At 45.2% G+C, this 15,805-nt stretch overlaps 4 protein-coding genes across 4 annotated transcripts; all 4 read right to left on the reverse strand.

Moving 5' to 3' along the window:
• HD556DRAFT_1237055 (uncharacterized protein) lies at nt 1-354 on the reverse strand (the record flags this gene model as incomplete). The annotated part of the gene is made up of 1 exon (XM_041297869.1): nt 1-354. A coding segment is annotated over one exon (354 nt), but the record flags the coding sequence as incomplete, so codon positions are not given.
• Nucleotides 355-6,077: 5,723 nt separating this feature from the next.
• HD556DRAFT_1443187 (uncharacterized protein) lies at nt 6,078-6,795 on the reverse strand (the record flags this gene model as incomplete). Its single annotated transcript, XM_041306568.1, has 5 exons — nt 6,078-6,179; nt 6,232-6,402; nt 6,458-6,520; nt 6,579-6,593; nt 6,628-6,795. The coding sequence occupies 5 exons, from the start codon at nt 6,793-6,795 to the stop codon at nt 6,078-6,080; spliced, it is 519 nt and encodes a 172-aa protein (XP_041160469.1).
• Nucleotides 6,796-7,668: 873 nt separating this feature from the next.
• HD556DRAFT_1308291 (uncharacterized protein) lies at nt 7,669-8,474 on the reverse strand (the record flags this gene model as incomplete). The annotated part of the gene is made up of 4 exons (XM_041300117.1): nt 7,669-7,841; nt 7,889-7,922; nt 7,962-8,257; nt 8,321-8,474. The coding sequence occupies 4 exons, from the start codon at nt 8,472-8,474 to the stop codon at nt 7,669-7,671; spliced, it is 657 nt and encodes a 218-aa protein (XP_041160470.1).
• Nucleotides 8,475-14,512: 6,038 nt separating this feature from the next.
• Nucleotides 14,513-14,740, reverse strand: HD556DRAFT_1237074 (uncharacterized protein; the record flags this gene model as incomplete). The annotated part of the gene is made up of 1 exon (XM_041297872.1): nt 14,513-14,740. A coding segment is annotated over one exon (228 nt), but the record flags the coding sequence as incomplete, so codon positions are not given.
• Between the last annotated feature and the right edge of the window lie 1,065 nt (nt 14,741-15,805).

The raw sequence follows: 15,805 nt of genomic DNA on the forward strand, positions 1-15,805 counted from the left end.
TCAGTCATGAGATAAGAATAGGATCACAGCATGACAGTCAGAAACCCTCCATCGCGCAAAGTGACTAACGACCCATGACACCTTGGCATTTTCAAGGCGGGTTTCGAAGTCCGTCGAGTACAATTTCGCCGGAAAATCAGGGTACATTGAGAAGGGATCGATGATATGGTGATCTAGCAGGATATGTCGCTGTACAGCAAACAATAATTCTCCTGTCAGCGTACTATAAATGTATTTGATGCTGGCGGCGACAGGGGTTAACGACCGATCTCCACGAGGATAGAAGAAAATCTGGCTGTTGCCCAAGTGTGTAGACGCCTTACTGTAGATCACACCATCGAACTTGAGTGTAGCGTGTAATACTGCTGTTCATTGTCTGATGAGGGTATACAGGTCTTCAGGCACCGCACTAATTGCTGCACAGTCGGCAACCTTGATGGCATCATTCATGGGATCTTTGGCAAGCTCGTGGATAGAACTTGTAGCGCTCTTATTGAATACCCGATCAAACAGGACCCCACACTCTTGAATAGCAGGCGGACAGTTGGGTTGGGCGAGCCAATGGCAAAGTCTTGCAGCTTTGATATAGGAAAGAAGCATCATGTTTTCAAGCTCCCCTAACAGGATTAAGTCTAACTTTCTCGTTCGTGCCTTGAAAGGACATACCAAATTTGTGATTGACAGGAATACATTGTATAATTCCAATTAAATGTTCAAAAGGAAAAGACCACCATGAGTGAGCAGGCCCAAATAGGAGCAGATAATCATATATATGGAAAGATGCATGGTGATTCAGTCACACAGAGAAGGTGGGATGAATTTTCTGCAACTTTCTGACATAAGCAGCAATATGCAAGCGATAGGCTTGAGCCCTTCTCAGTGTCATTGTTCGTGCACAAGCAAGATACACTGCACCAACTAATTCCATAGTGTGATCGAGGATGGTTTTGAAGCGAACAGCAAGTTCGTCAGAAGAATGCGAGGTACCAGCTCCCCACAAGCTCACGAGGGCGATGGGAAGATAGATCGTGATAAGGGATCACCACTCATCAGCCTTAATTGTCCCAGCCGATGCCTCGCCAAAATTCTTGGGGACGGAACCAATCCAAGTGGGGGTGGTTGTATCACAGATGATGTTACAGATTTTATCAAGTACTTCTGCTGTCTTGAATGAATGAACTTTTTGAGGGGCCACTAGAGGTTGTCCGCGACGCTATGAAGTATGTGTTAGAGAAATTGAAAGCAAGAAACATTACAGCGAAGAGCTTACCCAATTAACAAGAGCTCTAATGTAGTCAATCTTCAGCGTTCTGCCAACTTTCCGGGGCATACAATGTAAAGAATTGCAAGCAAATCTCAATGGTCCGGAATTTTTATGAGACAGAGAGCTTTTTAGCTTGTCAAAGCGTTCCTCCAGTTGATTATTGTCGCCAGAACCTACATGAGATGCGAGGAGGGTGCGAATCACAGATATTTGTGTTACCTCTTTGGCTGTCATTGTCCTGGGAGGTATTTCACCAAAGTCACACACAAATGCTGGGGAGGGCGATGTTGATGTGGTCAACTCTGAAGTTAAACCGAGAAGATGTCGGGTGTGGTGTTGGACCAAGCCTTCCAATATGCAGTGCATAGGATCAACGACAAGTTGCCAGGAGGGGTCCCAGTATGGTAAGTGCCAGAGTTCGGAGTAGCGCATGCCATGAGCCTTGAACAGTCTTTCACGTTCAGAGGATGTAGCAGTGTCTCTCCACTGCTCAGCATATTCTCGCAGTTTTTCTCTGTTACAAGGTTCCCACTTCTCGAAGTCGATTCTTCCACAAGTAGACTTATGATAACAATTGCATGCACTGCAATAGAAGTGACTGCCAACTCCAGCCATAGAAGCAATATGACAAGCGGCAGGGAGGTCACAGACAACAGGGGCGACAGCGCTACGAGTAAGCCGGCCATGGGGGTAACAAGCCATTTTGGAGAACTTGATACCACGCTGCCATGCATCTACCAAATCATTGATAAGGGGTCGGATGTAGTGGTTGAGGTTCTCCAGTGACGGCTGCTTTGGACCTGGGATGATACCTGCAACATACATATTCTCCGGCTTGTATCTGATATCCACCGGTAAATTTAAGCATGCCATAGAGATAATTCCACATGATGTACTAGCTCCGCGGATATTCAGACCTTCCAGATTGAAAAAATCCACATGAAGAGCAAAGACATAGTGTCCCTCCTCTCCTCTATCAACAAAAAGTGAACCCAGCTGAGGACCATTGAACTGACGGAGAAATTGAGCTTCAAAGGGGGTTTTGATGAAGGACGGATGGGGGGAATTGATAGAGTCCGTGAGATTGTCACATGCCTGATCCATCACGGCCTCAATATCTCTACGAGAGAGGAGACCGAACAGATAATCCTTGAAATTGTGGTACATGAAGGTCCTCCTAGGTCGGAAATTTCCATCAGCACCAACAAGCAAAGCCTCGCCACATTTGGTCATGAGCATAGGATGATGAGTGCACCGTTCAGGATATACTGGAGTCGTCGAGCCTGGTGCATAAGTTGGTGGATAGATGCAATGGCAACTGCAGACAGCATACAGGACAGTCTTTCCCTTGAGATGGAATCTGGCCTCGGCGCTTTCTGAGGTCATTGGGATCTGCTTTAGGATATTTGTGTGGGAGAAGTTGAGGCCATTATCTGGCCTCCGGAATGCGAGAAATAGTATGATGGACATGATCTTCATAATTAGATCACAACTACTCCTGCTGACCCCTATGATAACTCTGCATGCGACGCCAAGGAAGAGAATGATTTGAACGATTTCATCTAACTCGTTCACTGGATCTTGCGGAAGGGTATCTACTGAACGATAAGCAAAGAACTGTCACGATGATCCGCATGCTTGCTTACCGGTATTGATCTTGACAGGTGTATCATCGGATGGCCCGTAACTGCTGAACTGGGTTGCCAATACGTCTGAGCCCCTACAGTGACAAATTCTGTATTATACGGGCCACCCGACCTACATAATATCCCGTATCAGACGGGCCAGCGGACCATGGGCCCATGTTGTGTATATCCTCGATGATGACGGATGGGCTGGGTAACATATTATTTCCGATGGAGACGGGTGGGCCCATGTATGCCAATGATATATATATCCTTGATGTTGACGGATGGGCCGGGGGAATATGATCATTCATGGAGATGGGTGGGCCCATCTGGGTAATATGTAGAGTAGGATATTATAGACAGCTGGGCTGAAGAGAGAGGTAAGGCAAATATTGTTATATAGACGGGTGGGCTGACAGGGGTGTATTACATATATGGGTGGGCCGGGGTAGCAGAATATTACATAGACGGGTGGGCTGACATGGGGCATATTACATATATGGGTGGGCCGACATAAGGGATATCAAATAGACGGGTAGGCCGAGGGTGCGACAAAATATTTATTACATAGACAGGTGGGCCGAGGTGGTGGAATATCACATATACGGGTGGGCCAACATAAGGGATATTAATTAGACAGGTGGGCCGAGGGTGCGATAAAATATTTATTACATAGACAGGTGGGCCGAGGTGGGGTATAATTATATAGATGGGTGGGCCAACATAGGATGTATTACATAGACGGGTAAGCTGACGTGGGGGATATTACATAGATGGGTACATGTATGGGTGAGCCTAGATATGTTTCATCAAGACATACAGCTGATGTAGCCACCAGCAAATCAAACACGTAGGATACATGCACACTATGAGTGCATATACCTACCATCGACCACCGAAATCTAAACCCGTAAGCACGAAAACATGAATCGACCATGTGTGGAATTGACCAATTATCGAGTACTGAAGTGGGAAAACCCCACACCTGAACCCTGGTGTGCAACATATCCTATTTCTACACACAGACACCAGAAGCACAACACTCGCAAAAATATAAATGTCAAATTTTCACAGTGCTGAACCCCGAACCCTGAGATTTTACCAACTCCCGAACCCCGAAATTGTGGACTGCCGGGTCTCGGGGGTTGGCACTCGGGACTTGGGAAATTTGGGGAGATCAATAAAATTTGATTTACAAACAAATTGATTTACAAACTTTTGAAAGATATCTGTTGTCTCACATATCGAGTCCCAAGTTCCGGGACCCCCGAGCCCTGAAACCTGGGACCCGGCAGTCCACAATTTATATGTGAGACAACACAGATATCTTTCAAAAGTTTGTAAATCAAATTTATTGTAGATCAAATTTTATTGATCTCCCCAAATTTCCCAAGTCCCGAGTGCCGACCCCCGAGACCCGGCAGTCCACAATTTCGGGGTTCGGGAGTTGGTAAAATGTTTATGGATATATGAAAGGTTGATTCAAACATGTTTGAAAAATGTCTTTCATCTCAAAAATCGAGTCCCGAGTTCCGGGTTAGTGCCAAAGCTTGAAACTTGAAATCAGTGGAAAATGAAATCTCGCAACAATGTACACATGAAGATGTTTCATTTCCTTTGACAATTCACCGAGTGTCTTGTACTAACCTGACAACATAGTCCGGGCTTCAGGCTTCGGGGCTCGGTACACGACACTCGGGGAATTGTGAAATTTCTATTTCCTTGGACATTTCACTGAGTTCCGAGTTCCGAGTGTCGAGTGCTGAGTGCCAAAGCTCGAAACTTGAAATCAGTGGAAAACGAAATCTTGCATTCATCCCACCTATGTGAGTTTCATGATGTCGCAGATCCGGGAGATCCATCCCGGATTGTATACAACTATGATACTCCATGGTGGATGAGACAAACTGCAATCCCGAATGAACCATGACAATTGGATCAGGTAATGACTTGCTGTATCTTTCACTACCAGCATTGGCTAGTAAGAATTTTATTCCATTTCCATGATTCATGACTAATCTGTTCTAGGGTGGTGTTGAGAATGATGGTCTCACTCTTCCAGAGCAGGTGGATCAAACCTCAGTTCCAGCACTGATGGGACTGAGGTGGATTAGAGAACACCTCCTGATATTGCTTGAGGAGCAACAGGAGGGCATCTGTGATATGATGGCAGAGATGCAGATGTATGCCACCATCCTAGACAGATTGAAGATAGGCAGAGGAGAGTAGCCCTAGTCACTGAGTTCAGAATTTTGAAGTCCATGTTCCATACATGATGTAATGAGTACTGAAAATCACATACCAACTTCCAAATATCTATTCGTGTTCTGTGATTCAAGAATCGGGCGTCAGGGACTCGGTATTCAGAACAGTGTCGAGTCCCAAACCCTGAGTCATGAGTCCCAAACCCCAAGCTCCGAGTCCCAAACGTATTTGTGTTCCATGATTCAGGAATCGGGCGTCAGGGACTCAGTATTCAGAACAGTGTCGAGTCCTGATTGACGAGTCCCGAACCCTGAACCCCGAGTCATGAGTCCCGAACCCCAAGCTCCGAGTCCTGAGTCCTGAACATGTTCGTGTTCCATGATTCGGGAATCGGGTGTCAGGGACTCGGTATTCAGAACAGTGTCGAGTCCTGAGTGACGAGTCCCAAACCCCGAGTCATGAGTCCCAAACCCCAAATCCTGACGTTCGGGACTCGGGACTCGGAGCTCGGGGTTTGGGACTCATGACTCAGGGTTTGGGGTTTGGGACTCGACACTGTTCTGAATACCGAGTCCCTGACACCCGATTCCCGAATCACAGAACACGAACCATGAAACACGAAACACTGATACATGCAATCTCCAATGTTCCGGATACCCTGACACCCGACACGGTTGCCGAGCTCTGGGTTGCTGAACCCCGAACCCCGAAATTCGGGACTCAGGACCTGGGTTTCCGGGTCTCGGTATTCAGAACAAAGTATTGAATTCCAAGTCACGAGTCCTGAACCCTGAAACCCGGGGAGTCCACAATGTCGGGGTTCAGGGTTCTGTCAAATGTGTACAGCAATCACAAATGTTAATTCGAGCATATTTATACATCTTCTCCCAGTCTCAAATATCGAGTGCCGAGTTCCGGGTTTCAGGACTCAGTACCCCAGCACTCAGGACTCCCATATGTCAAGTCCCGAGTTCCAATTATCATGCCGCGGACACGATGGCTGCTGGCCTTGCAATGGCTTTAAGGATATTCTCGCAGGAAGGTCCCTTCAATGATGCAGATACCTCCAGATCGGACACATTCTTTGGGATTGGTGAGTATGACTGCCGGAATCACCATCTCATCAGATCCTACCTCGTGTCCCTGTTGAAACCATGCCGGAGATAAATTGATGCATCCGGGAGTTGCCCCAACATCTTCCAAGCCCCGGTTGAACCACTTGTGATTAGTTCGCCAATTGCCATCAGCCCTTACACTTTTTTTGAGGCTTGGAGCGAGCAAATTGGTGGCCTCCCTGATTTCCTTCTGTAGGTTCCATTTGATATTCAATATCCATTGAGTAACAATGTATATTACACACCTGGGTGGTGTCGGTCAGGGTGTCTGGGAGGTATATATCTTGCAATATCCATCTGCATCTGAACTGTCATGCAGGAATTTGAATGATAAAATGAATTTTCCAAATCTGCAGGAAGACCCACTGGGATTTTTATATGCTTTTATGAGTACATCAGCCAAGCGATCGCACACCATCACCAGATCAGTGTCTAGGTTGGGAGAAGGTATGACTGGGTCTCCTCCAGTCTTCTCTGCCTTGAATTTCTGTTTGGTATATTCCCCTGCTTCATAAGTGACAGTCAGGGCCCAAGTGCGCCAGATGTTTATGCTATCAGAAGTGGAAGTGGAAGAAACGTTCATGCTGGATGTTGATCTTGGGAAATCAGACGCTGAATGCTAGATGTCCAGACTTTGGTGTTAAAGGGGGTGGAGATAGTGAGGATCAGATAAGGGAGCCTTGGATAATTTTGGCTGTCAAAGATGTATTATCATCCATTGCTCAATGAAATACTACCTGATTGGAAGTGTGCTGGATATCAGATATTCATTTGTCGACTCCTGGGTCCCGGAACTCGGAACTCGGTATGGTTGACTCAAATTTTGGTGGTCGGAACTTGGCTTCTCATAGGGCAACACAAGCCTCACACACGGGATTCCACATTCTGCAAGACAACCTACGCGCCATCAAAGGCCATGTCAAGAGAGCACCTGCTGCTCTCTTCAGAAACATCTCAACTTCGGTTGGCCATTTAACACGGAAAGTATTAACTAAATTATGTGTTGAGTCCCGGGTCCCGGAACTCAGAACTCGGAGAATTTCAGTGGCCAGAAGTGGGTGTCTCGTAAGGCAACACAAGCCTCGCACCCCAGATTCCACATTCTGCAAGACAACCTGTGCACCATCAAAGGCCATGTCAAGAGATCACCTGCTGCTCCGGGAACTCGGTAACTTTGATTTATTACCTCCTCTGATTTGGTTGATGTACAACTACCTCAGCTCCATCATGTCTACAATTATGATACACATGGGCCCACCCGTCTATATTTTATACCACCCTCGGCCCACCCATCTAATACAATATCCCATACAACACCCTCGGCCCACCCATCTAATGAAATATTTTATAAAACACTCTCGGCCCACCCGTCTAATACAATATTTTATAATACCCTTGGCCCACCGGTCTAATTTAATATGTGTCTGGGCCCACCCATGAATGTGATAACAAGTACCTACCCATCTATCTCATACACATCTACCTTAATACACCCATCTGCATAATATCCAACTACCCCGGCCCACCCGTCTACCGAATATTCATGTACATCGGCCCACTCATCTACTCTATATATTCCCTGCATGGGCCCACCCGCCTCCATCGGGAATAATTTCCCTCCCGGCCCATCTGTCATAGTCGAGGATATTTTTATCATGGGCCCATGGTCCGCTGACCCGTATCATACAGGATATTATGCACGTCCGTTCCCTCGCATTATACGGAGATAGGTCACTGTAATATGTGTACATCTATCTGCGATCTGATCGCCTTCTTTTGTGCAATTATGATATTGGTCTGCCGAGTAACCTTTTGCATAGCTTTACGAAGTAAATGTAGCTCATGACCAACATGATCAATGCGACAAGAATGCAGCAACAAGTGAAAGCATTGCTGGATCCGGGACTCGATGTTATCAAGGACTGCGTCAGGTTTGAGCTCGACAGTACAAACTGTCGAGCTCGAAGAAATATTGACTGGCATATCCATAGCAAGGGTCAAGCGACGAAGATCGTCAGCGATGATGGCAACTGATGACGTGTTATCTGCGATGGTGCATGTGGAAAGGTCAGTGGCAGAAAAATCTATGTCAATAATTACACTGTTACCTGTGGCGCGTTCCATTTTTACATGCAAGACATGAGACACAATTGAACGTTCGGCCATGAGCACTCCTTTTGGTGCGCCTTTCTCATCATATCCGCCTTTCTCAATGCACTCCTTGCAAAGACATTGTTTGAGCGTTGCACGGGCTACGGGCATTGAGAATTGAGGGAGGTTGGTGGCTGGGTGATTGGAAGTAGATCCTGGTATAGCGGGACTTAAATGAAAAAAAAAACAAGAATGGAGCAACTCACAAACAAGGGCATCGGAGACAATTGCCAACAACGAAGTACAAGGTGATTGCCTATATGGTCACTATTCGGATGCATGACAAGGAACAATGGAACAATACATACCATGATTTATATCTGATGAGACAATCGCAACAGAATTCCAGTGCCTGTGAACAAAGTGGTCACGCAATCCAGTCCCTTGGGAGGATTCCACATTCGCAAATGTCGACGAGGAACGGTAAGCTCAACAGTACAAACAGTCGAGCTCAGAGTGATGAAAGCCAAAAGTATAGAGTTGAATGATGAGCTCGAAGTTAACAGAACCAAGTGTACATCGATCGATTGGCCATATTGTTCTTTACCCAGGCTTGCACTTAAGTGGGTGACCAATTGGTCATTCACGTGTGCACCTACATATGGTCTAGTGGAAGGTGTTCTCAAGGATTATCCAAATCCAAACATGTCTCCACATCGTCGGGCGTCAAGTTGACTGGGTGGACATGCAAGCAGAGCTTGCCCATCCAAACAGCTATGAATCTGTCGAAGGAGTAACGTTGGAACTGGGTTGTACATAGAGCGTATTGAGAGTGAGCTCGATAGTACAAACTATCGAACTCGAAGAGATCTGGGAATGATGATCTCGATGGTACAAAACCATTGAGCTCGAAAAATCAGGGGCAAGATGATACTACCACAACCGTACAAAACAGTTGTAGTAGCAGACTATAGTAAAGGAGTAACTTTGAACCTTGGCGAAATTTGAGATGGCGAGACAAACAGCTGCAAATAATATTATGTCAGCATTCTAATTTGGGATCAAGTCGCCCACCTAAAATAAGGCGGTGGGGGTGGGGAGTGCTCAATGTTAGGATGAGCTCGATAGTACAAACTATTGGGCTTGGAGAGATCGGGGGCGATAATCTCGATGGTACAAACCATCAAGCTCGATAGGGAACAATGATCTCGACAGTACAAACTGTTGAGCTCATCTATGATCATCAAAGTCAAAAGCGAGGACTTGGTATAGTGATAGAGTTAGCTGTCTGAATAGTGGATGATAGTTGCACAATGAGGCTGGACAATTAAGGCTTTATTATTGAAGCTGCCAGGGGTCTGACAGCAGATTTGGCTGCTTGAAAGACTGGTAATAGCCCTATAATGAGCCTAGCTGTTTGAAATATTCTTTATCTTCCTCTATATTATCTCTTTTCATGACATTCTCCTTCATATCATCCTCACAGCAGTTTGAGGCGATTGAGATCAAGAGAGACGGAGATTGGGCTCCATGGGAGTGGTGACAGGCTTGCAATCAGCCATGCCAAAGTGTTCGAGGATGTCCAGTGAGTACTGACGCTGGGAGAGTGATATGGTGCGACTGGGACGGTCTCTGTCTATCTTGATACCAAGAAGCTGAGTGGTGGGACCAAGGTCGCGAAGTTTGAAGTGTTGGGAGAGCTGAGAAATGATTTGGTCGATGGCAGAGAGGGATTTGGATGCAAAGGTCATGTCGTCCACAAAGACAGGCAGGATGATGCGGTCTTCACCTCGAGAATAGACATAGATTGCTGCATCTGAATATGTCTGGCTGAATCCAAGAGACTCGAGCACAGCTCTCATCTTCTTGTTCCAGCGATTGCCTCCTTGCTTGGTGCCATAGATAGACTTGTCCAGAAGACACACAAGCATCTTAGGATCGCCCTCAGCAAAGCCTTGAGGGTTGCTCCATGGAGACTTCGCAGTCTGCCACTGGTCAGTTCTCCAGAGAAGCCAATGGACAATATTACCTTTGACCCGGCAGGTAGACATGTTGAAAAGTAAAGTACACAATATTCTGCCTTGTCATTAAGAGATGAAGAATTATTGACCTACTTGATCTTGAGTTCATTGGAGTGTTGTTCAACTTCAGATAGGCTACACATGCTAGCTAAGTGGTGGATGCTTGATTTAGAGTTAGGAGTATGTGCCACGTTGCTGCTCAACATTGTCAAGATTGTTGTTGAAACATTGAAGGGTTTGGAGTAAGATGACTGCATACATCCAAGAAAAGGTGAGGTAAAGATATTATATTGTATATGCTATGTACAACATGCAAAACACACCTCAGGTAGAAGTCACTGTAAGGTAGATCAGACGTAGGTGAGGTTACCTCTAAGTTCAAGCTATTGTCGACACCAGTGGTAATTTAAAGAGTCAGATTTCCGACACCATAGAAGTCGGCTGATATTTGATAGCTTTGACATGGCTGAAACCTTAGGTACCCCCAGATTCTCAGCCATCTCTATAGTCGTGGGCAAACAAAGTCATTTATTTTGGTATCTCAACAATATGATTTTTTGGGCCAAACTAACTTCAGATTTGGATTCAGGACCTCAAAATAGGTCTAAAAACAACTCTTTCAATCTTTTCCTACGACATTTTTAGTGTGTCAAAACTTTTAGTCATTTGAACAATGCTACTACCTATGACAAGACCGCCTCAATTGCCATCATCACATGCTGAGTGACTGAATGGTATCACTTCTGTTTTATAGATAGCCCATTCTGCTGCTTTTCTGGTCAATCCAATCCTATATGCACTCATAAAACAATATGTCTGATTGATGAACCACCAGATAACCTCGACTGGAATCTTGACAATCAAACATTTGCCAATGTCTAGAAAGTGATCCACACACTATCTCAATTGGATTGAGCTCACAGTGAAACTTTGGTAGAAAGATATACTCATGCCCTGCGCTACTGATGAGCTCTTTGAGCATTGATATTTGACAGCAGAAGTCATTCTGTTGACTCAGTAGCCACGCCATGCAACAATCTGTATTGTTGATGGGACAGACAGGTGAGCACTTTGTCTGCATGCCATCCATATTGAATCTGTGCTCTTTCAGGATGATTTTCAGGCCCTTGAGGTGAAAGGATGTGGATGTGATGTGTCCTGTGTACCTCTGATAAAACAAAAATTGAACTGCAAGTCTGATTCTGAGCGCCTGCCTTGATATTCTGAATCTCAGAAATGTGGTAGCAGGAACACTTGAAGCATTTCTGTACAATCTAAGTCATATTCAGAATCAGGAAGCCCAGCAGTCTACTTATACAGAATTTTTTGTGACACCTTTTCCAAATTCTGAATAGCCTGCTGCTCTTCAAGTGTTTGTAGGTGAGACCAACGTCCTAGAGGTTTTGGAAGAGAACTGCTATTGATATTGGCATCATGATATATGTGAGCCATTTGCCGATCTTGTCAAGTATGCAGCAGTGACCTAGCAGCATGTAGACTCCTTAACAGTTTAAATTGATCCGGCAATCAAGGGCGCATTCAGATTGGTGTATGCAGGTTAATACATTGATGTAGATCACAATTTGCCACCCACTCTATACTTTTTGACAATACACTAGGAGTAGCTATATGTGCTGCAGGCTGGTAATCTTGACTTGTCATGCTGATAGATAGAGAACTGTAGTGTTTTTTTCATGATCTAAACTACCTCACAAAGGTGCTTGTGGTATTTTGTGTTTGGAAAGCAATTATGCAGAAGTGTTGGGGCAAGGTAAATGATCCAGAATGACCATGATTCTGCTGTGAAGTTTGAGTGATCATCTGCAATATTGCCGAGGACTGGAACAAATGTAATGGTGTAACACTCAGAACCTTCCTGGGCAGCAAATAGGCTATTTTCATATATATGTCAAGGAGTATAGTGAAGTATTATAAGGTTTCCTTACCATTGTCCATCATTTGTCCAGCAAGTAGTAACCTCTGTGCGAAGCTGAACCCACACTTTCCCGTGCGTCAGCTGCATTGGACGTGCATTCCTGCACATTGGATACCTTGGACGTGCATTCCTACGCTTCAGATACCGCAGAAACAAATTAGGAAAGTCTTTTGTCCATCCATAGTGCCTTATTACATGTCCTTACATATGTACTATATTTCCTATCCCTTCCTACTCTGAGTAGGATTCTAGACAGTATAAGTTGCCTATACTTTGGACTACTTACGACACTTCCCTCATACTGTATACCTCACCCTTTAGGTTTACCTTCAAAGTAGTCCCTTGTAGTGCACACTTTTTGACCCCTATTAGGTCCCTTATACCTGGACTATACCTAGACTTTCCTTACCTCGCATATACTTTGCCCTTGCTCTCTCAAAACTGCATTCCTTGACTTCCCTATACCTTGTCCGCACTTTCTTGTACCTTCTGCATCTTCAGCCATGTGTTCCTGTGCTTCAGATAGCCTCAGATACATTCCTGTACCTCGTGCCTATCTGTCCGCTATTTTCCTGCACTTAGCGCACTCTCGGGTCGCACATATCTATCATTGTTCTAGTAGCAATTTCCTTTAGGGTTGAACATGTCTGGTTAGACATAGCAGCTAGGCATAGCTTGACCCGATATTTTCTTGCTACCCAGCTAGATTGTTGTTTTCACAGCAGGAATGTTTGCAATTGCGGCAGCAGTTTCTGCTCCAATTTCAGTCCATATGTGATCAGCTATCTCATAATCTTCCTTTCCAGTGTCCATACACCACGGACAAGTTGAGCGGCAAACTGGTATACATGTTGTGAGATGATACTATATTATAGGTGAGATTTCAGGCAGACAGTACTTGGATGGAATACAAGTAAGAGCCCAAGACATAGCACCAACATTGTGTAAGCTGCTGGAGCCTGGAGCAAGAGGGTTCGTTCAATAAGAGCCTTGAAAATATCTTTTTCATGAGACATTCACAAGAATTCTGCTAATAACTTTGCCCTACCTCACAACTGTCATATCAGCATTCTCGATACACAGCGGGCCATTGCTAGTTCTTATTCAGAGGAGAGCTTGAATATAGGGTACCTGGGTGGGCCCAGCGGTGCTGTTTACCATATTGTTATGGGCAGGCCCACTGTCCGTATTCTTCAAAACATTGCAGTGGGCTGACAGGGGTCTGGATGAAGTAGACTGTGTTTAAAAGTGGGCTCACAGTAATGAGAAACAGGGATGATTCAACAATTCTGAGTGGGCCCATGAGTTTCTGAGATGGCTGGAATACTGGTGTTGATGAATTGCTAGTGGCCAACAAAAATGAGGCATTCCAGCAAATGTAAAAGTAAACCAGTGAGTGGAAATACCACCACCGGTGAATGTAGCAGTGATCAAATGATGGCAGATCATAAGGTCAACGACCGCCAGCATATGTAGCGGACTACTGAATGTGCAAAAATAATCAATGGCTGGTGGAGATCACTCGGTGCACTGGCAATGTAGTCTGGCCAGTCCTACCAATATGCTATTGATGCAGCAGGTGGATCCATGTGACAGGCAGAATAAAGCAATGGGATAAGGCACCCAAGGAAGCCCATATCATGTCTACTGAATTGAGTAGGCCTGGGCTCTGTATGTGCGGTAGATAGGTGGGCATGAGGTACCACTTTTATGAACACTACTGGGCCCAGCTGATTGTATACTGTTGGGCCTATGCCCTGTATAGCGATGGCCAGATGGGCCCAATGATGCCAGATTGATGCAATAGGCCCACCCCGGTATCCAAAATCGGCATGCAGGCCCATAAAGTGGCTGCTGATAGGATGCGACCCAAGAGATACATCTTAAATCAGGGGTAGGCCCAGATCACATCTAATGAGCAGAATGGGCCCAATCTTGGCTAACATGATTAACAGGCAGGCCTAGTGGGCTACACAACATCCACTAATAAGCTTGAACCAGCGATATGACACCGAATGGCACTGACCATCACCGATACATCTATGGTCAGTCAGAGACTGGCTCAGAAGTTTGCCAATGCATGTATGGTCCAGAAGAATCAATGACGATGAGGGCATCCCCAAATGTACTATATGTACCTCAAATGTGAATTCCATCACATTGGTAACTACAGATTTGTACCTTGAATCATCACCTTGGGGTACATCTACAAATTCATGAATATTATCTCTCATGTACCACACCCAGCCAACTCAATCGCCATTCACCCAGTTCACCCCATGCCTAACAATTCTTCCTGAGGTGCCAGCCATGACACCTAGATCATAGGCAATTTCAATCCCAACATTCGGCATCTTTATTTGCGCCAATGTATAACTACCGACACTGGTCATTATGTCAAACCATTGAGCACAGGATCGAGCATCTTGGTGCAAGGGAGTGTACCAGTTGCACATAACAGCGATGACAGTAAAGATAGATGGCTACCACTGGTCTGCACATCGCCTGATAGTAAGCTAGATGAGCTTGCAGGAATCACCCCAGTGAAAGATTTATGCACCCTGAGGTAAGGCCATGTTCATTGATTTGAAAATTGGATTCATAGGTGTGTCATTTCTCCTTCGGTGATGTACCATGGGTGATACTCTTGCCCAGCGAGCCCAACATCATCATCATCAGCGAAAGCATGTCATTCTGGAACAGTGAATGGAGATTGTTGACAAGTTGTGCAAGCCTACCTGAATAGCAGCATCAATTGCTCCAGGGAGGTACCGTAGCATAATGAGACCAAATTTGTCCAGGACAATTGCAGGATGCTCTAGGATAATCTCATGAACCAGTGGGTATCAGGTGAGTAGAAATTCTTCACATCCAAGGTTAACATCTCTCTCCCACTTTTGCAGTATTTCAGAATACCTCATCATATCAAAGTTGATAGTGACTAAAGCCAATTCAAATAAACGATAGCACCAGGTGTATGGAAAGGTCATTACCAGGATTGAAATATGCATTGGCAAGGATCCTTGCAAGGTGGGAGCAACCTAGCATCACCATCCAAGAAACTCTCTGATAAGAATTTAGGTCCATTCGAAATCATAGCCCGTCCGGGTACGCACTCCTTCACCATCCAACTTCCATATTCCATGCATTCTGTACACCCAGTTTTTCATGTCTCCCAGTTAGAACCAGCAACTCCGAACACTATTCCTAATTGTATCCAGCCACCTCCACCTCTGGTCGAAATTGACGGAGAACCCGAATATGAGATATCCGAAATCCCAGACTCCAAGTTAGACCTCTGGAGACGACATTGTCAACTCCTGTACCTTGTCCGGTGGTCTGGATATGAAGGAACGGACGAAGAAACTTTGTGGTTACTTGCAACAGAGTTCGGAAACGCATCCGAATTAGTATCAGATTTCCACTCCATATATCTGAACAAACCCGGTCCTATTCAACTTTGAAGTACATAGTGTGCATACAGATATAAGTATATTCAGGGATAGAAAAAGAAACAGACCGAAAAATCTTACATCTCCATGGAA

Source organism: Suillus plorans (genome assembly GCF_016647745.1).
Source record: "Suillus plorans strain S12 chromosome Unknown HD556scaffold_27, whole genome shotgun sequence".
NCBI lineage: Eukaryota > Fungi > Basidiomycota > Agaricomycetes > Boletales > Suillaceae > Suillus > Suillus plorans.